General features: G+C 48.9%; 1 protein-coding gene across 1 annotated transcript in view; it reads left to right on the top strand.

The window, feature by feature from the left end:
* The window catches only part of ca12 (carbonic anhydrase XII), a 99,823-nt gene that overhangs the window by 29,328 nt on the left and 48,349 nt on the right, over positions 1-22,146 (top strand). The window contains exon 3 of the mRNA XM_067973243.1: positions 19,670-19,849. Coding sequence (XP_067829344.1) covers positions 19,670-19,849 — 180 coding nt within the window. The remainder of the gene's footprint in view (positions 1-19,669; positions 19,850-22,146) is intronic.

Below are 22,146 nucleotides of genomic sequence, written 5' to 3'. Positions count from 1 at the left end.
GACCACTCGGCTCCAGACCTCATTACAGCCTTGGTCCAAACATGGACAAAAGAGCTGAATTCCAGAGGTGAGGTGAGAGTGACTGCCCTTGACATCAAGGCAGCATTTGACCGAGTGTGACACCAAGGAGCCCTAGTAAAATTGAAGTCAATGGGAATCAGGGGGAAAAGAGTCATACCTAGCACAAAGGAAGATGGTAGTGGTTGTTGGAGGCCAATCATCTCAGCCCCAGGACATTGCTGCAAGAGTTCCTCAGGGCAGTGTCCTCGGCCCAACCATCTTTAGCTGCTTTATCAATGACCTTCCCTCCATCATAAGGTCAAAGATGGGGATGTTTGCTGATGATTGCACAGTGTTCAGTTCCATTCAGATAATGAAGCAGTCCGAGCCTGCATGCAGCAAGTCCTGGACAGCATCCAGGCTTGGGCTGATAAATGGCGAGTAACATTCGCGCCAGACAAGTGCCAGGCAATGTCCATCTCCAACAAGAGAGAGTCTAACCACCTCCCCTTGACATTCAACGGCATTACCATCGCCAAATCCCCCACCGTCAATATCCTGGGGGGTCACCATTGACCAGAAACTTAACTGGACCAGCCACATAAATATTGTGGCTACAAGAGCAGGTCAGAGGCTGGGTATTCTGCGGCGAGTGACTCACCTCCCGACTCCCCAAAGCCTTTCCACCATCTACAAGGCACAAGTCAGGAATACTCTCCACTTGCCTGGATGAGTGCAGCTCCAACAACATTCAAGAAGCTCAACACCATCCAGGACAAAGCAGCCCGCTTGATTGGCACCCCATCCACCACCCTAAACATTCACTCCCTCCACCAATGGCGCACTGTGGCTGCAGTGTGTACCATCCACAGGATGCATGACAGCAACTCGCCAAGGCTTCTTTGACAGCACCTCCCAAACCCGCGACCTCTACCACCTAGAAGAAAAAGGGCAGCAGGCAAATGGGAACAACACCACCTTCACGTTCCCCTCCAAGTCGCACACCATCCCGACTTGGAAATATATCGCCGTTCCTTCATCGTCGCTGGGTCAAAATCCTGGAACTCCCTTACTAACAGCACTGTGGGAGAACCTTCACCACACGAACTGCAGCGGTTCAAGAAGGCGGCTCACCACCACCTTCTCAAGGGCAATTAGAGATGGGCAATAAATGCCGGCCTCGCCAGCGACGCCCACATCCCACGAATGAATAAAAAAAATACATCTATGCCATTCGCCTTAAGTACTCCTTGTGGTAGCAAGTTCCACATTCTCACCACTCTTTGGGTAAAGAACTTTCTCCTGACTTCCCAATTGGGTTTATTGGTTGGATTTATTATCTTATATTTATAGCCCCAACTTTTGGATTCTCCAAAAATGGAAGCACCTTCTCTACATTTACCTTATCGAACCCCTTCATAATTTTAAAGACCTCCATCAGGCATTCTCTTTTCTAGAGAAAGGAGCCCCAGCTGGAATGATACCCGGACTTCAAGGGTTAAGTTACGAGGAGAGATTACACAAATTGGGGTTGTATTCTCTAGAGTTTAGAAGGTTAAGGGCAGATCTAATCGAAGTTTATAAGATATTATGGGGAACAGATAGGGTGGATAGAGAGAAACTATTTCCGCTGGTTGGGGATTCTAGGAGTAGGGGGCACAGTCTAAAAATTAGAGCCAGACCTTTCAGGAGCGAGATTAGAAAACATTTCTACACACAAAGGCTGGTAGAAGTTTGGAACTCTCTTCCGCAAACGGCAATTGATACTAGCTCAATTGCTAAATTTAAATCTGAGATAGATAGCTTTTTGGCAACCAAAGGTATTAAGGGATATGGGCCAAAGGCAGGTACATGGAGTTAGATCACAGATCAGCCATGATCTTATCAAATGGCGGAGCAGGCACGAGGGGCTGAATGGCCTACTCCTGTTCCTATGTTCCTATGTTCAGTCTTCTGCTGGATGGGATTGTGTGCGTGCCCATCCCAGTGAGTGCGGGCCTTGCCCTAACAAATGGGATGAGGCTTGTTTGCATATTAATGGACTCCTGGCGCTATTTGCACCGCTGCTGAATGGCTCGTGTCAGGTGGGGGAGCGAGGGAGGGGACTGGAGGGAAGGGGAGGGGGCGGGAGGGTAGGGGACTGGAAGGGAGGGGAATGGTTTTGGGATGCGACCAGCAGGACTCGCTGAGGAAAGAGGTTTTTAATAATTGTGAATATTTTTGTAATCTCGCACCTTGTCGATTATCCTGTGATTGAAAGATAGAAATAACCTGTATTTATATGACCCCTTTCATGACCTCAGGATGTCCCAAAGTGCTTTGCAGCCAACAAATGAAGTGTAGTCACTGTTTCAATATCGGAGAAACGAGACAGCGAAATTGTGCACAGCAAGACCCCAAATATAGCAATGAGATAAATAACCAGATCGTCTGATGTTGGTTGAGGGACAAATATTGGCCAGGACAACGGGGAGAACCGTCTTGCTTTTCTTCGACATAATGTCGCGGGATCTTTTACGCCCACCTGAGAGGGCAGACGGGGCCTCGGTTTAACGTCTCACCCGAAAGACGGCACCTCCGACTGTGCAGCACTCCCTCAGCCATAATTAATCCCTCAACCAACCCCACCAAGAACAGATTATCTGGCCATTCACCTCGTTGCTGCTTGTGGGATCTTGCTGAGAGCAAATTGGCTGCCGCGTTTTCTACATTACAACAGTAACTAGACTTCAAAAGGACGTCATTGGCTGTGAACTAGCTTGGGACGTCCTGAGGCCGTGAAAGGCGCTATATAAATGCAAGTCTTTAGTTGAGTTTATGAAGGTGTATGAGGAATATCAAACAGGGAGGGTCTCCCAGAATGCGCCATTGTCAATCTACTCAAGCAATCTGTGCTCTACAACTCACAGAATCCAATTAAGAATCTCCCCACAAATAAATAATCAGAATATAGTCACAAATCATTGCCAGTAACGGTTACAATGAGCGGTGTTGGTCCAGGAGTTACAAGAGTGAGAGGCTTCCAAAAGGGATCCATCAGTCTGTTATTCTTTCACGTCAAAATTAATTCATCAACATGTGACAAATCTATTGAGGGTTCAGTCAGGCCAAACAATAGCTTCTCCATAATGAAGAAGGTGGCCTGTTTCCAGTCACTGCGTAATACTGACCTCCGATTTACTGACAAATTTACAGCGGTTATTCATCATAACGTTTGTTAAAGCAAAGAAAGAAAGTTTCAACTTGATTTGACTCTAGATAGAGACTAAGAAAGCAAAGCTTTTTTATTTTTGGTCGACCTTTTATTCCGATTGCACGCTGCCCAGCCTTGGGGACTTGCCAACGGGAGCTCGTACGGGGATGGGGGAGACCGCGCACAGCGGGAGCGTGCAGTCAGAGAATTTCACCTTCTCGCCTTCCTCAGCCGGAACACCGATCGGGAAGACTTCCAGTGGAGTTCTTGGATGAGAAAGAGAAATCGATGGCAAAGAGAGAATTTGCATTTCTCCAGCGCCTTGCATAACCTTACAGCCAACAAAGTACTTTTTGAAGTGTAGTCACTGTTGTAATGTAGGAAACACGGCAGGGAATTTACACACCGCAAGATCCCACAAACAGCAGCGAGGTGAATGACCAGATGATCTGGTCATTCACCTCATTGCTGGTTGTGGGATACATTTTGCCTGAAGGAGTGCTGCACTGTCGGAGGTGCCGTCTTCCGGGTGAGACGAGATCTTGTGTTTTTTAGGCGTTGGTTGAGGGATAAATTTTGACCAGGACACTGCGAGAACTCTCCCACTGTTCTTTGAATTAGTGTCATGGAATCTTTTACATCCACCTGAAAGGGTAGACGAGGCCTTGATTTAATGCCTCATCTGAATGACGGCACCTCCGGCAGTGAGGCACTCCCTCAGTACCGCACTGGGAGTGTCAGCCTGGATTATGTCTCTCTGGAGTGCGGCTTGAATGCATGACCTCCTTGACTCAGAGGTGAGACCGCTGACAAAGAGGAAGTCAGACAAGATCCCAGTCTGACTCTGGATAAGATCTCAAGGATGAAAGCTTCCTGAGGAGGTGGTTTCCATGGCGACGACCACAGGCATGGGAGCAATCTTGGGTCCTTTCTGCTGGGCATTTGAGATTTCTTTTCCGTAGTTACACTGACAAGTTTTTGCATGTCGAATAATTATTCTAGCATGTTTCAGCTCACTGGAACTGAAGCCATGTGTGGAGAACAAGGGCCTACTGTGTGGCCGGGGGAGACTGCACCATGGGATGAATTCCAGCTCTATCCCTGTTCTCCCAGGGTCAGACTCTGCAGGCAATTGGGAGCTGGACCAACCCCTGCTCCACTTTTTGCCTAAAGCTCCGGGGCCGCCAAATCGGTGACCGTGAAACTCGCTCCAAACTTTGGGGCTTCAGATCTTCGATCGCCATCGAGTGCTTGTTTCAGCCGAGCGAGCTTCACGGCGAACCAGGGACTCAGCACGATCGAAGGGCACGAAAGTGGCAGCGCGTTCTCCTCCTGGAGCCACGGCAAGGTTACGGCGGAATTTCTTAAATGAACTTTAACCCTCAGATTATTTTAAGCCCCCCTTTTCGACGCAGACTTTTTTTGGTCTGCCGTGTGAGATCTGTGCGTTTCAATATTATAAATTATTAATAATTTAGGAATAAAATAATGCTTGACTTCGCGAGGGCAGAAAATGAGCACAGCAAGCTCGCCTTGAATTTTTAACTGACTGAAAAGTTCGGGCTTTGTATGAGGCAGAAGATCGCGAATCTTTGTGGGCAGCACAACTTTACATAATGACTTGTGCGGACCTTCCCCTGAGTAGAAGGGCTTGATGTGTTTGGAGGTGTACCTTCATCGATTTTACTCCGAACTGATTGAAACAACAGCAATTAAAAAGCAAATTAGAGTCACTAATTAGAAAAGATATCTTAGTGGCTTCAGTGAGGTTCAGCACTGTGGGAAAACGGATAGAGTGATTTAAATTCTGAAAACGATTTTTTAAAAAAATCATTTACGGGATGTGGGCGCCATTGACAAGGCCGGCATTTATTGCCCATCCCTAATTGCCCTTGAGAAGGTGGTGGTGAGCCGCCTTCTTGAACCGCTGCAGTCCGTGTGGTGACGGTTCTCCCACAGTGCTGTTAGGAAGGGAGTTCCAGGATTTTGACCCAGCGACGATGAAGGAACGGTGATATATTTCCAAGTCGGGATGGTGTGTGACTTGGAGGGGAACGTGCAGGTGGTGTTGTTCCCATGTGCCTGCTGCCCTTGTCCTTCTAGGTGGTAGAGGTCGTGGACTTGGGAGGTGCTGTCGAAGAAGCCTTGGCGAGTTGCTGCAGTGCATCTTGTAGATCTTATAAATGCAAGTCTTCTTTCTCCTTTAACCCATTTTTATCAACTGGGAGTTTAAACCCGATCTTAGACCAAGAAATGACCGTTGCTGACAGGCCACTTAAGCTGACAGTGACCTTCTCACTGCTCTGGGCAAGGCTCACAGTGGAGCAGCACAATTTCCCAGGAAAATATGGAATGGCGTAATTAACGGCGCAAGTCACTTACTCTGTAATTTCCTGTTTGTTTTGCATTGTTCAAGAGTCCCCATGACGTAGATGCCCCATTACAATGGCCATTGCTCTGTAGAAACTGGAGTGAGGCGCTGTATCAGTGGGGAGCTGGAGTTTGGGAATTCACTTGTCAGTGGTCGTTTATTCCATTATTATTCGAGTACTTGGCTAATCGAAGAGTGGGAAGTGGAGGGAGAAGGATTAGGGGTGGTGAGTGAAAGCCAAGATTGAAGACGTAGGTTTTGAGGAGGCTTTTGGAGGAGAGGGGGGATGTAGACTGTTCCAGAGTGTGAATCCAAATATGGCTCAAGGCTGTAGCTGAAAACGGAGCAAAGAGATGGAGGGATGAAAGAGAGGCCAGAATGGTAAGAGCAGAGGGCACGTTCGGGAATCTAGGGCTGGAGGAGGCCGCAGAGGTTGTGGGGGTGGTGTGGTGAGGTGAGGCCACGAGGAATTTGGAGCTGGAGAAAAGGATCTAATCATAGAATCATAGAATCATAGAAGTTACAACATGGAAACAGGCCCTTCGGCCCAACATGTCCATGTCGCCCAGTTTATACCACTAAGCTAGTCCCAATTGCCTGCACTTGGCCCATATCCCTCTATACCCATCTTACCCATGTAACTGTCCAAATGCTTTTTAAAAGACAAAATTGTACCCGCCTCTACTACTGCCTCTGGCAGCTCGTTCCAGACACTCACCACCCTTTGAGTGAAAAAATTGCCCCTCTGGACCCTTTTGTATCTCTCCCCTCTCACCTTAAATCTATGTCCCCTCGTTATAGACTCCCCTACCTTTGGGAAAAGATTTGACTATCTACCTTATCTATGCCCCTCATTATTTTATAGACTTCTATAAGATCACCCCTTAACCTCCTACTCTCCAGGGAAAAAAGTCCCAGTCTGTCTAACCTCTCCCTGTAAGTCAAACCATCAAGTCCCGGTAGCATCCTAGTAAATCTTTTCTGCACTCTTTTTAGTTTAATAATATCCTTTCTATAATAGATAATATCCTTTCTATAATAGATAATATCCTTTCTATAATAGATAATATCCTTTCTATAATAGATAATATCCTTTCTATAATGAATTCTCCATTAGTCGTGGGTCGGTTCTGGATCGAGTTCAGCAAATGAAGGGCATTAGAATTTTACAACCCGATCCAGTAAACTGTTTCTCCAAAGCAGCTGTGATAGGCAAGGGCGTTGGAGTGTGAGATTGGGTGAAATGGAACTGTCATCTCCTCCAAGAAGAAATTCTCTTCAGCGGTTGGGATCAATCTACATTCTAAACACCATGTAGTGTCACCTAATGAAGAGCAGGGAGGGCTACTGAGTAACTGAGCCGCCATACAGCGTCCCACCTCCCCACCGTCCCACCTCCCCACCGTCCCACCTCCCCACCGTCCCACCTCCCCACCGTCCCACCTCCCCACCTCCCCACCGTCCCACCGTCCCACCTCCCCACCGTCCCACCTCCCCACCGTCCCACCTCCCCACCGTCCCACCTCCCCACTGTCCCACCTCCCCACCGTCCCACCTCCCCACCGTCCCACCTCCCCACCTCCCCACCGTCCCACCGTCCCACCTCCCCACCGTCCCACCTCCCCACCGTCCCACCTCCCCACCTCCCCACCGTCCCACCGTCCCACCTCCCCACCGTCCCACCGTCCCACCTCCCCACCGTCCCACCTCCCCACCGTCCCACCTCCGCACCTCCCGAGTCCCACCTCCCCACCTCCCCACCGTCCCATCTCCACACCGCCCGATCCCCACACCGTCCCACCTCCCCGCCGTCCCACGTCCCACGTCCCGCCGTCCCGCCTCCCCGCCGTCCCGCCTCCCCACGTCCCGCCTCCCCGCCTCCCCGCCTCCCCACGTCCCGCCTCCCCGCCTCCCCACGTCCCGCCGTCCCGCCTCCCCGCCGTCCCGCCTCCCCACCGTCCCGCCTCCCCGCTGTCCCATCTCCACACCGCCCGATCCCCACACCGTCCCACCTCCCCGCCGTCCCACGTCCCGCCTCCCCACCGTCCCACCGTCCCACCGTCCCACCTCCCCGCTGTCCCATCTCCACACCGCCCGATCCCCACACCGTCCCACCTCCCCGCCGTCCCGCCTCCCCGCCGTCCCGCCTCCCCCACGTCCCGCCTCCCCGCCGTCCCGCCTCCCCCACGTCCCGCCTCCCCCACGTCCCGCCTCCCCGCCGTCCCGCCTCCCCCACGTCCCGCCTCCCCCACGTCCCGCCTCCCGCACGTCCCGCCTCCCCCACGTCCCGCCTCCCCCACGTCCCACGTCCCGCCTCCCCGCCGTCCCGCCTCCCCCACGTCCCGCCTCCCCCACGTCCCGCCTCCCCCACGTCTCGCCTCCCCCCCGTCCCGCCTCCCCGCCGTCCCACCTCCCCGCCGTCCCACGTCCCGCCTCCCCGCCGTCCCGCCTCCCCGCCGTCCCGCCGTCCCGCCTCCCCGCCGTCCCACCTCCCCGCCGTCCCACGTCCCACCTCCCCGCCGTCCCACGTCCCGCCTCCCCACCGTCCCGCCTCCCCGCCTCCCCACCTCCCCGCCGTCCCGCCTCCCCACCTCCCCGCCGTCCCGCCTCCCCGCCGCCCCGCCTCCCCACCTCCCCGCCGTCCCGCCTCCCCGCCTCCCCGCCGTCCCGCCTCCCCGCCTCCCCACCTCCCCGCCGTCCCGCCTCCCCACCGTCCCGCCGCCCCGCCTCCCCGCCGTCCCGCCTCCCCACCGTCCCGCCTCCCCACCGTCCCATGGTCCCTGTGCTGGGCCTCAGCCATGGTTCCTTTACTCACCACATTGCTGCTGCACCGATGTGGAAAACAAGCCTTGGCGAATAGTCACCATTCTCCGTATGAATTGTGCAGCATGTAATTATGAATAAATGACATGAAGCAACTTCCAGTACGTCTGGCTGCCCCGATACCCTGAGGGAATGGGCTGGTGTTTGGAAAATGATGTTTAATTTGGGAAAGTATGGTGTTGTCCACGTAGGCAGGTCTAATACTTACACCCTGCAGGAAACAGAATTAAAACCAGTGATGAAAGAAAGAGATCTGGGTGTTTTAGTGCATCACTCTCTGAAGCTTCATGAACAATACCATGAAACGATAGCTGAAGCAAACCAGGTTCTAGGTTATATTACAGGACAATTCACTATAAAACAAAGCACACCACTTTGTCACTGCACAAGACCTCGGTTAGGCCTCGGTTCGAATACTGTGACAAGTTTTGGTCGTCTCATGTTGGGGGATAGTGAAGCTTTGGAAAGGGTCAGAGGAGGGCCACAAGATTAATTCATAGCTTAAACCACCTTAGTTACCCAGATAGGCCCAAAGAGCTAGTCTGTAGACTTCTGAAAAACGTAGACTCAGGTGCAATTTGGTGGAGGTTTATAGAATAATGAAAGGACTAGATTGTGTTTATGTGGACCATTATTTCATTTGGACAGGTTAGGAGGATCAGGGGTCACATTTACGAGTTATGTAAGGGCAGAACTAAGTTGGGTATCAGGAGGTGGTTTATTTCCCAGAGAGTAGTGGATCTCTGGAACAGGCTGCCGACTCGTGCGATGGACGCTGATTCACTGAATTCCTTCAAGCGAGAGCTGGTCCTGGTCCTGATCGGGGTGGACATCATCTCTTACAAGAGGTCGGTGTCCTGTAATGTTATTCAGAGCTAGTGTCACCTCCTGGACTAGCTGCGATCACCTAAGGCGTTCGGGGATAAATGTTCCAGATTTTGTTCCCTAATTCGTCTGGGTTTTCACTGGGTGGGTGGGAAGTGTCTATCCGCACAAGGCAACACAATTGTGTGGGACAGGCTGGATGGATCAATCCGTCTTTCCCTGCCTGACTCTTCCGTATGTCTGTATGATCAGTTCTGGAGCCTCAGGCTCTCTTGAGTGCACAAGACAATTGATTGAGTTAGAGGGTCGTTTTTTCCAACATCCCATCAACACACACTTCACCTGTACCCCGAAAACCTCTGATACCCACAAGAGAGAGAAATACAGACCGCATTTTATTTGTAAAAGCTAAGCGATGGTTTTCAATGAGAGGGAATGAGGGAGCTGAGGTTTAGTGACACAGCCTCGTGTTTCTGAGCCTGTGAAACATGATCGGTGAGGCTAAACCAGGGGAAGTTCTTTGAAACCTGATGCCCGTCGCAAGAAAGAAGGAACGAACTTGCAATTTTAGAGCGCCTTTCATGACCACAGGATGTTCCAAAGTGCTTTACAGCTAATTAGGTCATTTTTAAGAGTAGTCACTGTTCTAATGTAGGAAACATGGCGGACAATTGGCGCACAGCAAGATCCCACAAGCAACAATGTGATATTTGGTGGGGGATAAATATTGGCCAGGACACCAGGTGGAACTCCCCTGCCCTTCTTCGAAATAGTGGCTGTGGGATCTTTTAAGTCCACCTGAGAGGGCAAATGGGACCTTGGTTTAATATCTCATCTGAAAGTCGGCTCCTCTGACAGTGCAGCACTCCCTCGGTACCGCATTGGGAGTGTCAGCCTGCATTATGTGCTCAAGTTGCTGGAGTGGGACTTGAACCCATGACTCAGAGGCGAGAGTGCTACCGACTGAGCCACGGCTGCAGGCCCACTGTAGAGGCTGGAGAGCATATCAGTCACAGAGCCTATCTCGGCCCACCCAATTCAGATAACTGCGAAAGGTCCCAGGTCCATGGGGTATCAACATAAATGTTTAATGTACAACAGTACACACCAGTGACACTGCCAGCCCATGGAATCAGTCTCAAGGTCTTCCTCAACACCAGGAAAGCTTACTCACTGGCAGAATGTACCCTTCATATGTATCATTTTGTATTTATTCATTCTTGGGATGTGGGTGTCCCTACATTACAACAGAAACTACATTTCCAAAGTACTTCAATTCTGCAAAGCGCTTTTGGACGGCCTGAAGCCATGAAAGGCGCTATATAAATGCATGTTCTTTCTTTCTGGCAAGGCCAGCATTTATTGCCCATCCCTGGTTGCCCTGCGAAGGTGGTGGTGGGCCTTCTTCTTGAACCATTACCCAGTGGCTTTCTGAGGGCAGTTAAGAGTCAACCACGTTGGGTGATGGACTGGAGTCACATGTAGGCCCAGACTGGGTAAGGGCTGCAGGTTTCCTTCCCTAAAGGACATCAGTGATTCAGTTGGATTTTTACAACAATCCGACAGCTTCATTGAAGCCGGTGGAAATAGAAATCGGGAGAGATGTAAAGCAGGCTGCCGATTGGCTTTCACCCATTTTACGCTATCGCATAAAGTCAAGACCAACCCCCTGTAAGAATCCCCTTCGGAGGCCACGAATACAGTGTAGCCTGGTCCTCACAGGAGTGAGCCTTGGGGAATCTCTACAATCTAGGAAAGTCTGACACGAACTAATTGGTACAGTTGAGTACTTTATTTGTGATAAGAACAGAGTCGAGTACACACAGTACATTTATACTGAACAACAAAGGCAAAGCTCACCCGGGTGATGTTCAGGGCAGAGTTGTATTTTGGCGCCAGCACTGTTGTTCGGACTGTTGCACCTCAGTCACACTATTTATCTACAAAAAGCATGAGTTTTGGGCTCATCTTTATAGTAGAAATGACACCTGATGATCGACAGGCATTAACCCATTCAGATTACTTTCCCCTATCTCTAATTAGAGTGGGCCAGTGGAGGGCTGCCAACAGTGGGCCCTGGGCTGGTGATGGTCACATGCCCAAGGGTTACCTCCTTCTAAGTTGGAGACCTTTCTTTGTCCACTTTACCCCATCCCCCTCCAAGTTTGCAGTGCAACGGAGATTGACTAGTAATTATTAAACGTTTTGTATAAGCATTCCACTTCTTGTTCAACTTCCTGTTTTTGGTCACGTATTTAAACATTGAATCTGCCTCTGTAAACATTTACAATAGAAATTTTGTATGTCAACAGTTGCCTGTAACGATGTAGTTGCAGGTTCTGGCCTGTAGGTGATGCCGTGGAGCAAGTTTTTGAAGTCTCTCTCTCAACCGCGTCACCATCTTGTAAATGAAAAATGAAATAGTCCATCAACTCACCTTGAGCAACGCTGGGAAAATCTATTAGTTTCAGAAATATTCCAAGTCTGGATCCAGAACCTATGATTCAATCCGATTGTGATTCAGGGGTTAAAAGCTGTATAGGTTCTGTAGGAAATCTGTATACGGCTATTCACGTAAACACCAGGGGGCAGATTTTACCAATTCACCATCCGGATGCAAGCTTCACGTGACAGGGATGTCTGTTCGGGAATGGAGGAGCAGAGATCAGTGGTTTTCTGCTGTGGACAGATCTCTGCACACCACTCCCTGATGTGCAGTCCTGTCATGTAAAGCTCTAGATGTACAAGAGGTCTAGCTGTGTTCACAGATTAGCACTGCTGTCACTGTAGGCTCTGACTCCTACCCCAAAGACTGTAGACACAAAGAACAACCAGGTGCAGAAATTACTAGTTTCTCATCGCTTGGGCTGCCACTCCCAGGCCAAAGGTAGACAGGGTGAGGTGGATATGGGCCCGTTTGCTCATGTATGAAGCAACTTTGATCACACACAAGCAGAGCATTGTATTAAAAGAGCCTTGCTTCGGTCTGGTTTTGCAGTGGGGAAAGAGTAGCAGCTCCATCAGAATGGCCAAGACCAGGCTATCCCACCCAATCCAAAACCACATGGGTGGTCACCTTCATAAACGGTATCTTAGACCAATCAGCTCTTTGGCAGTTTTTATCTAAAAGGACCTGAAACGGAATTAGAACAACCGCGTTCACTACAGTGGGATAAGGAGCCAAATCAACGGGCCTGTGGTTGTGATGGCGATCAATCGGCATAGAAACATAGAAAATAGGAGCAGGAGTAGGCCATTCGGCCCTTCGAGCCTGCTCCGCCATTCAATATGATCCTCTATCTCAATACCATATTCCTGCTCTCTCCCCATACCCCTTGATGCCTTTTGTGTCTAGAAATCTACCTTGCTCCTTCTTAATATATTCAGTGATTTGGCCTCCACAGCCTTCTGTGGTAGAGAATTCCACAGGTTCACCACCCTCTGAGTGAAGAAATTTCTCCTCATCTCATCCTAAATGTCCTACTCCGCATCCTGAGACTGTGACCCCTCGTTCTGGACCTCCCCAGCCAGGGGAAACAGCCTCCCTGCATCCAGTCTGTCCAGCCCTGTCAGAATTTTATACATTTCAATTATACTCTCATTCTTCTAAATTGGGCCGAGTCGACCCAATCTCTCCTCATACGACAGTCCTGCCATCCCAGGAATCCGTCTGGTGAACCTTTGCTGCGCTCCCACTATGGCAAGTATATCCTTTCTTAGGTAAGGAGACCAAAACCGCACACAATACTCCAGGTGTGGTCTCACCAAGGCCCTGTATAACTGCAGTAAGACAGAGGTGCTTGGTTGATTGAAGAGTAATTTGCCGTGAGCAAAATGGCAGACACTAGGAGGTGAAATTGAAGAAAATAAGGGAGGTAATTGGTGGACGTGTCGTATAATCGCCAGAGAATCACTGGTGAGATTCTGCAGGACTGGAAGCAAACAGATGTCCTTGTATTTTAAGAAGAAGTTAATTTGATCCAGGCCTATTAGCATATCATCAGTAACAGAATGACACAGATACAGGTACAGATCAGCCATGATCTAATTGAATGGCACAGCAGGCCCGAAGGGCTGAATGGCCTCCTAATGTTCTTATGTTAAGGACTTGGGAGATGCAGAAGCAGCTTATTGACATTCATGGGTCAGAATGGCCCATGAATGGTTAGGGTTAGGGTTAGGGTTAGGGTCCGTCGCACTTTATCCACTGATTCCAAACAACCGGATCGCACCAGAGACAAACATTAACGCTTCCTGACAATGCCAGGGACCGGCAGCCTGGTCTCCACGGGTGTTGCAGCGTTTCCCAGCTTGACTGGTTTGTGCCATTCAGGGTCCCGGCTGACATTTTAGGAGTAACCTTCTGTCTTTGCGCTGCCTGTGAGCATCACCTTCCCGTTCTTATTGCCTTCCTGTCCGCCTGGGACGCCCAAAAACAAAAGGGCCCCACCCATTTAGCAGGAGGACCGATGCCTGTGCAGATCGGGCCCAGGACGTCCCACTGCTAAATTGGCTCGTCTTATGCCCGAGGAATGGGCGCAATTTCTAGCCCGAGAAGTTTGGGATTTTCTTACTAGAGGTGAGAAGGTTAAGGAGTGACCTGATGGAGGCCTTCAATACCTGATGAGATAAATAGAAAGAGACACCAGTAAATTCCGCAGGAGTTCTCCAGATGGTTCACTGTAACTTTGTCAAACGATCCTGGGGGAACAAAATGTAAACGGCCATTTCCACCGTCACTGCATGTCCCCGCTGAAGTCACGGTGCACAATCACGGAGCCCTGGGAATTTCTAGCCCAGACTGCACTGATCAGCAAGAGGACCCGAATTTAAGAAAAGCACAAGAAGAATTAAATAAAAGAGTGGCAATAAATTCTTTACACAGAGAGAGGATAGAATGTGGAATTCTCTGCCGTAAACCGTTGTTGAAGCAGGATCCATAAAAGGGAATTAGAGAGATGATTGAAAAAATGGATATTGAAGGGTATGGAGAGTGAGCAGGAGAGTGGGATTAGACTGGGTGGGATATTAAAGGGTATGGGGAGTGAGCAGGGGAGTGGGATTAGACTGGGTGGGATATTAAAGGGTATGGGGAGTGAGCAGGAGAGTGGGATTAGACTGGGTGGATATTAAAGGGTATGGGGAGTGAGCAGGGGAGTGGGATTAGACTGGGTGGGATATTAAAGGGTATGGGGATTGAGCAGGGGCGTGGGATTAGACTGGGTGGGATATTGAAGGGTATGGGGAGTGAGCAGGGGAGTGGGATTAGACTGGGTGGGATATTAAAGGGTATGGGGATTGAGCAGGGGCGTGGGATTAGACTGGGTGGGATATTGAAGGGTATGGGGAGTGAGCAGGGGAGTGGGATTAGACTGGGTGGGATATTAAAGGGTATGGGGATTGAGCAGGGGCGTGGGATTAGACTGGGTGGGATATTGAAGGGTATGGGGAGTGAGCAGGGGAGTGGGATTAGACTGGGTGGGATATTGAAGGGTATGGGGAGTGAGCAGGGGAGTGGGATTAGACTGGGTGGGATATTAAAGGGTATGGAGAGTGAGCAGGAGACTGGGATTAGACTGGGTGGGATATTAAAGGGTATGGAGAGTGAGCAGGAGACTGGGATTAGACTGGGTGGGATATTAAAGGGTATGGGGAGTGAGCAGGAGAGTGGGATTAGACTGGGTGGGATATTAAAGGGTATGTATTGAAACAATCTATGATTCTATAAAATAACCGTGCTAGTGGATTAAACATTTTGGACATCAGAAAATGGCAGACTATTTGGAGTACTTGGTGCTTTGTCAGGGTGGCATCACTAAGTGGGGGCAGTAGTTGATGCAAACAATTCGCCTCAGCACCCATGGGCTCGGGAAGAGACTTCAACAGATTAGCTGCTCCTGATCCTATCCTGTGAGTGTGGATGCAGATCATCCGCAAGGATCGGTCCCAGGCTTGGCTGCGATGTTCCCCTGCAGTCAAATGGATGAAGCTGATTCCAGTAACGCTTTCCCAACGATTTAAGTATTAACTTTGAGATAGTCTCCTTCCCCAGACGGATTTGCTGAGCCTCTATTCCCGTGCCACGGAGCTTGGCTGGGCTTGCCACAGAAATTGCCCTTGAGCTGATCTCAAGTTTTGGCCGCCCCATAAAAGGTTGGTCAACATACGGAACGAATTGCCAGAGCTGATAGTTGAATTGAACATCTTCAGTGGGTTTTATAAAAGGAAATAGACAAGTCCCTGGCAGCTGAAGGGATTCAATTAGTTTAACATTCGAGAAATGACGAGTGGTCCTCTGGTGTTTCATACAGTGAGTCAGAGGATACACTGTTTTATAATGATAGAGGGATCGAACCACATAACACACAAATCTTATAATATAGGAGGGGTGACCTAATGGAGGTCTTTAAGATTATGAAGGGGTTTGATAGGATAGACATAGAGATGTTTCCACATGTGTGGGGGAATCCAAAACTAGGGGCTATAAATATCAGATAGTCACTAATAAATCCAATAGGGAATTCAGGAGAAACTTCTTTATCCAGAGAGTGGTTGGAATGTGGAACTCACTCCCACATGAGTAGTTGGGGCGAATAGCATAGATGCATTTAAGGGAAATGAGGGATAAAGGTATAGAAGGATATGCAGATAGGGTTGGATAATGTAAATAGAGTGGGAGGAGGCTCGTGTGGAGCACAAACACCGTATAGGCCGTTGGGCCGAATGGCCTGTTTCTGTGCTGTAAAATTCTATGTAATGTAATATAATGAAATTGATCTCCTGTGACATTACTCACAGACTGAAATTAGAATAAGGGGCTGCTCTTTCAAAACTGAGATGAGGAGAAACTTCTTCACTCAGAGGGTAGTAGGTCTGTGGAATTTGCTGCCCCAGGAAGCTGTGGAAGTTACATCATTAAATAAATTTAAAACAGAAATAGACAGTTTCCTAGAAGTAAAGGGAATTAGGGGTTACGGGGAGCGGGCAGGAAATTGGACATGAATTTAGATTTGAGGTTAGGATCAGATCAGCCATGATCTTATTGAATGGCAGAGCAGGCTCGAGGGGCTGATTGGCCTACTCCTGCTCCTATTTCTTATGTTCTTATGTTACCAGCCTGATTTTAACCCTGCCCGCCCATCAGGAATGGGGCAGCGAGGGTGGTTAAAATGGCGCTTCCCGCTGCGTTTGCAAAACATTTCCGCTCGCCGCCATTTTAACTGCCGAGCTGTTGTTCGGACGAGGGTTTCTCCCCACAGGCGGGCGGGGCCTCATCAATATTTAAATGTCTGCTGGTCGACTGAACACAGACCAGTGCCTCCACTTTACTTCAGTCAAGCCTTACTGTGTTGGCAGTCATTTATCTGGCAATAGCAATTTCATTAATAACTGAATGACGTTGGGTTCCTGACTTTATTTATTTAATGCAGTGGGAGAAGGAGATTTTATCAGGCATAAAAATAGCTTGCCAATGCTGTTCTTTCAAGGTGTCAGATGTGGCTCAGGGGCAGCCTTTCTGAGGGAGAGAGTTCCAGATTTCCACTACTCTTTGTGTGCAAAAGTGCTTCCTGATTTCACCCCTGAACGGCCTAGCTCTAATTTTGAGATTGTGCCCCTCCTTGTTCTGGATTCCCCCCACCAGAGGAGATAGTTTCTCTGCATCTATCCTATTAAACCCCTTTATCACTTTGAAGACCTCAATTTGCTCTCCCCTCAACGTTCTAAACTCAAGGGAATAAAACCCAAGTTTATGCACCCGGTCCTCATAATTTAACCCTTTAAGCCCCAGTATCATTCTGGTGAATGTGCTGTACCCTCTTCTGAAGCCGCAGGGAAGAAAGGGGATAATTGGATGAGGAGGTGAGAAGGTCTCCTGAGTTTTTTCACGTGGATTAATATTCAGTCTCACCCTCTCTCGCACGCTCCTGACCTCTCTCAACTCCACTGACCCCCTATACCCCAATGTGTTGACTTCAACATTTTTGTCCTTGCTTTCAAATCCCTCCATGGCTTCACCCCACCCTACCTTGGTTTTTCCTCCTGCCTTACATCCCTGGACATGCCCGTTGCTCCTCAAACTACTCTTAATTCTCCACATTGCTCCCCTCAGTATGGGTGAGCATCTGTTTAATCACTGTAGTCCTGCCCCCTGGAACTCCCTACCCAGTTCCCTTCACTTTGATGAAGTAACGGAGAGGGTAGATGAGGGCAGTGAGGTTGATGATGTGTATATGGACTTTCAAAAGGCATTTGATAAAGTGCCACATAATAGACATTTTAGCAAAATTGAAGCCCATGGGATTAAAGGGACAGTGGCAGTGTGGATACAAAATTGGCTAAGGGACAGAAAGCAGAGAGTAAAGGTGAATGGTTGTTTTTCAGACTGGAGGGAAGTATACAGTGATGTTCCCCAGGGGTCAGTATTAGGACCACTGCTCTTTCTGATATATATTAAAGACCTGGGCTTGGGTATAGAGGGTATAATTTTAAAGTTTGCAGATGACACGAAACTCGGAAATATAGTAAACGAGGTGGAGAATAGTAACAGAGGACATGGAAAGACTGGTGAAATGGACAGACACATGGCGGATGAAATTTAATGCAGAGAAATGTGAAGTGATACATTTTGGTAGGAAGAATGAGGAGAGGCAATATAAACTAAATGGTACAATTTTAAAGGGGGTGCAGGAACAGAGAGACCTGGGGTGTATGTACACAAATCTTTGAAGGTGGCAGGACAAGTTGAGAAGGCTGTTAAAAAGTATATGAGATCCTGGGCTGTATTAATAGAGGCATAGAGAACAAAAACAAGGAAGTTATGCTAAACCTTTATAAAACACTGGTTAGGCCTCAGCTGGAGTATTGTGTTCAATTCTGGGCAACACACTTTAGGAAGGATGTCGAGGCCTTGGAGAGAGTACAGAAGAGATTTACTAGAATGATCCCAGGGATGAGGGACTTCAGTTATGTGGACAGACTGGAGAAGCTGGGGTTGTTCTCCTCAGAGCAGAGAAGGTTAAGGGGAGATTTGATAGAGGTGTTCAACATCATGAACAGTTTTGACAGAGTAAATAAGGAGAAACCGTTTCCAGTGGCAGAAGGGTCGGTAACCAGAGGACACAGATTTAAGGTGGTTGGCAAAAGAACCAGAGGCGACATGAGAAAATATTTTTTTACGCAGCGAGTTGTTACGACCTGGAATTCACTGCCTGAAAGGGCGGTGGAAGCAGACTCAATAATATCTTTCAAATGGGAATTGGATAAATACTTGAAAGGAAAAATTTTACAGGGCTTTGGGGAAAGAGCAGGGGAATGGGACTAATTGGATAGCTCTTTCAAAGAGCCAGCACAGGCATGATGGGCTGAATGGCCTCCTTCTGTGCTGTATGATTCTATGATACTTGGCCACTTTCCTCCCTGCACTTCTCTTCGTTCAAGCCTTTCAACCTGACCCTCTCTGACTTTCTCTTTTCTCCATCCATCTGCTTGGCACCTGTTGTCTTGTCTTGCTTAATGTAGAGTTTTGAGACATTATCCAATACATGAGGAGTGTTATAGGATTGCAAGTTGTTGTGTTTCTGCAAAGCTTACGCATTTCTCTTTTTCGGGTGAGACGTTAAATCGAGGCCCCGTCTACCCTCTCAGGTGGATGTAAAAGATCCCACGGCAATATTTGAAGAAGAGCAGGGGAGTTCTCCTGGTGTCCTGGCTAATATTTATCCCTCAACCAACACTATCAAATAATTATCTGTTCATTTATCTCATTGTGGGGCCTTGCTGTGTGCAAATTGGCTGTCGCATTTCTCCACATTACCATGTTACACTTCAAAAGTACTTCATTGGCTATGAACAACAACAATCTGCATTTGTATAGCGCCTTTAACGTAGTAAAACGTCCCAAGATCCTTCACAGAAGCGATTATCAAAGAAAATTTGACACCAAGCCACATAAAAAGAAATTAGGACAGGTGACCAAAAGCTTGGTCAAAGAGGTAGGTTTTAAGGAGTGACTTAAGCACCTTTAAGAAGTCCGGAGATCATGAAAGGCGCTATATAAATGCAAGTTCTTTTATCCAGACCTATTTTCTCCCCTGTCTTTGATTTCTTACGCTCAAACGCCATGTGAGGTCAAGCAAGGCCTCAGATAATGATATACAGAGACAGCTGCCAGGAGGTCCAAGCAGGTGGGTTGGCGATTAATCTTCTGCTGGCTTTTTTGTCCTTCTCCCTCAGGGAGCTCCTGGCCTCCCCATTTAGCACTTTCCCTCAATAGGAAACATTGCTAAAATTCCCTAAGGAGTAGAATAAGTGTTGGAACGCTAACCTTGCGTGATTATCAAGGATTGTGATAAACGGCCTCAAAATCATGGATCTTAATTTTGCTTCACACGTGAGATTGTGTAGGACGTGAACCAAGCAATAACAATATTAAGGGAAGGTGTTTCTTCCTTTTCCAGGGCCTCATGGAGAAGATCACTGGGCATCGAGCTACCCGTACTGCGGAAATCTGCAGCAGTCACCCATAGACTTCCACACCGGTATCTTCGAGTACGACCCAGCCCTGGAGCCTGTCCGGTTGCTAGGCTACAACCTATCAGAAACAGAGCTGCTGTCCTTAACAAATGATGGGCATGCAGGTAAGAGGCAATATCGACGCAGCTCCCACGGTCAATCAGACCTTGGAACCAGAAAACTGAGCAAAATCTACCAATCAAACTGAACCAAATACATTTGGGAAAAAAATTTCATTCCTCATTTTTTCCCTCAACCAGTTGACTACACTTGGTTTAAAAATACAATTTGTCACATAACTAACGTTTTGTTCCTACGATTCTGTTCCTGATTCTGTTGCCATCTTTGAGCAATGCAGAAGGAGGTTGACTATTTTTATTTTTAAAAGTCTGTTTTCGTCCCCCTCCCGATCCCGTGTGCCGCTCCTCACCACCACCACCACCCCCCTCCCTGACCCTGCTGCCTGATGTTGCTCTGAATTCTTCCTAGCCCTGAGGACCAGGCTACTCTGACTTACCGATGTCCATTCTTTGCTATGTGGGCTCCAACCCACAGGCATGTTCCTGGCCCATCCTGACCTGCCGCATCGGGACCCTCCCCAGGCCTGTTGATGGTCATCAGACCCTTCTTTCCCCCCAATCTACCACCAATCCATTCACCATGCTCCCTGACCCTGGTTCCCCCCTCACCAGTGCAACTGGAACCTGAGACATCTTACCCCAGAGGTCCAGACCCTGGGATCTACTCAATGTTTACTTACACCAGGACCATTCCCCCACCCCGCTCCACTCCCCAGTACTAACCAAATCAACTATCAGCTGGGCTCAATTGGTTACACTCTCACCTCTAAATCAGAAGGTCACGGGCTGCAGGACACTATCTAGAGTTTGACCCTGCAGTGCAGTATTAAGAGAGAGCCAAATGAACGGAGGTACAGTTTTTCGAATGAGATGTTAAACCGAGGCCCGGACTGCCTGATAAGGATGTATAAGATCCCATGGCACTATTCAAAGTAAGTGAAGAGCTCTCCCTGGCTAATGTTCCTCCCTCAACCAACTGCACATGCAATAAACATCTGCCAAACCGAGGTCAAACTGAGAACAAAGCAGCCCACTTGATTGGCACCCCATCCACCACCCTAAACATTCACTCCCTTCACCACCGGCGCACCGTGGCTGCAGTGTGTACCATCCACAGGATGCACTGCAGCAACTCGCCAAGGCTTCTTCGACAGCACCTCCCAAACCCACGACCTCTACCATCTAGCAGGACAAGAGCAGCAGGCACATGGGAACAACACCACCTGGACGTTCCCCTCCAAGTCACAAACCATCCCGACTTGGAAATATATCGCCGTTCCTTCATCGTCACTGGGTCAAAATCCTGGAACTCCCTTCCTAACAGCACTGTGGGAGAACCTTCACCACACGGACTGCAGCGGTTCAAGAAGGCGGCTCACCACCACCTTCTCGAGGGCAATTAGGGATGGGCAATAAATGCCGGCCTGGCCAGCGACGCCCACATCCCATGAACGAATAAAAAAAAATGTACACCTCTGTCTGGAAGTGCAGGTGTGCCAGGGTTGGGGGGCACCTCGGGTGTAGTCTTACCTGCCTGGCATTCCTCTATTGGTCCTCCTCTTCTTCCAAATGCCTTGGATAGAGAATTCCCATTGGGAAACCCATCGGTAACAGTAATGGTGCTTGGAACAAAAGAAACTACAACAATTGGCACTAAAGCCTCATGAGAACCAAATGGCCCGAAAAAAAATGAAGCGACTTAGTTAAGAAATGGCTGAAATACCCTTGCTGTAATATTGATGTGTCCTTCCCATGATTATCTGTACACTTACCAATCAACCTTAAGTGCCTATTCCACGTTGCTGTGGTTACAAAGTCTGAACGTTGGGAATTGGTTTACTGGGTGCCCCGCCCTCAAATCAATATTTAAATGAGCTGCATCCTGCTGTGCCAATGGGCCCCACCCAAGAGAAATTGCACAAAATGGAACTCCGCCCACTTTCCTGATTGGGCCTGCCTGATTAAAATGGAAGGAACCAATCAGGAAATCCAGGCTGAAGAGGCAGACATGTTCAAATCGAGCGATTAATTCATGCTCTCCACCCTGCATATCTTGCTGGCTCTTGGAGAGAGCAGATGCCCTGGACGCAGCCTGCCCCTTTAAGCTGCTGCGGGCGCAGAGTCACGCAGCGATTTACAAACAGGTCCCCCGTAAACCCCGCCCAAAGTGTTTACATTAGTCTGACCCTGCAAAGCATCTTTAAAACTTGTTTTCAGGATGTGACAAGGACACGTTTATGCCCAATGCTCGTTGCCCTGAGAAGCTGGTGGGGGCCAGTTCAGAAGGCATTAAGAGTCAATCATCTAGTGTGGGACATATGAGTCACACATAAAGAAAGAAA

This window comes from Heptranchias perlo, chromosome 38, assembly GCF_035084215.1.
Source record: "Heptranchias perlo isolate sHepPer1 chromosome 38, sHepPer1.hap1, whole genome shotgun sequence".
NCBI lineage: Eukaryota > Metazoa > Chordata > Chondrichthyes > Hexanchiformes > Hexanchidae > Heptranchias > Heptranchias perlo.
This window is presented reverse-complemented; position numbering and strand designations above follow the sequence as displayed.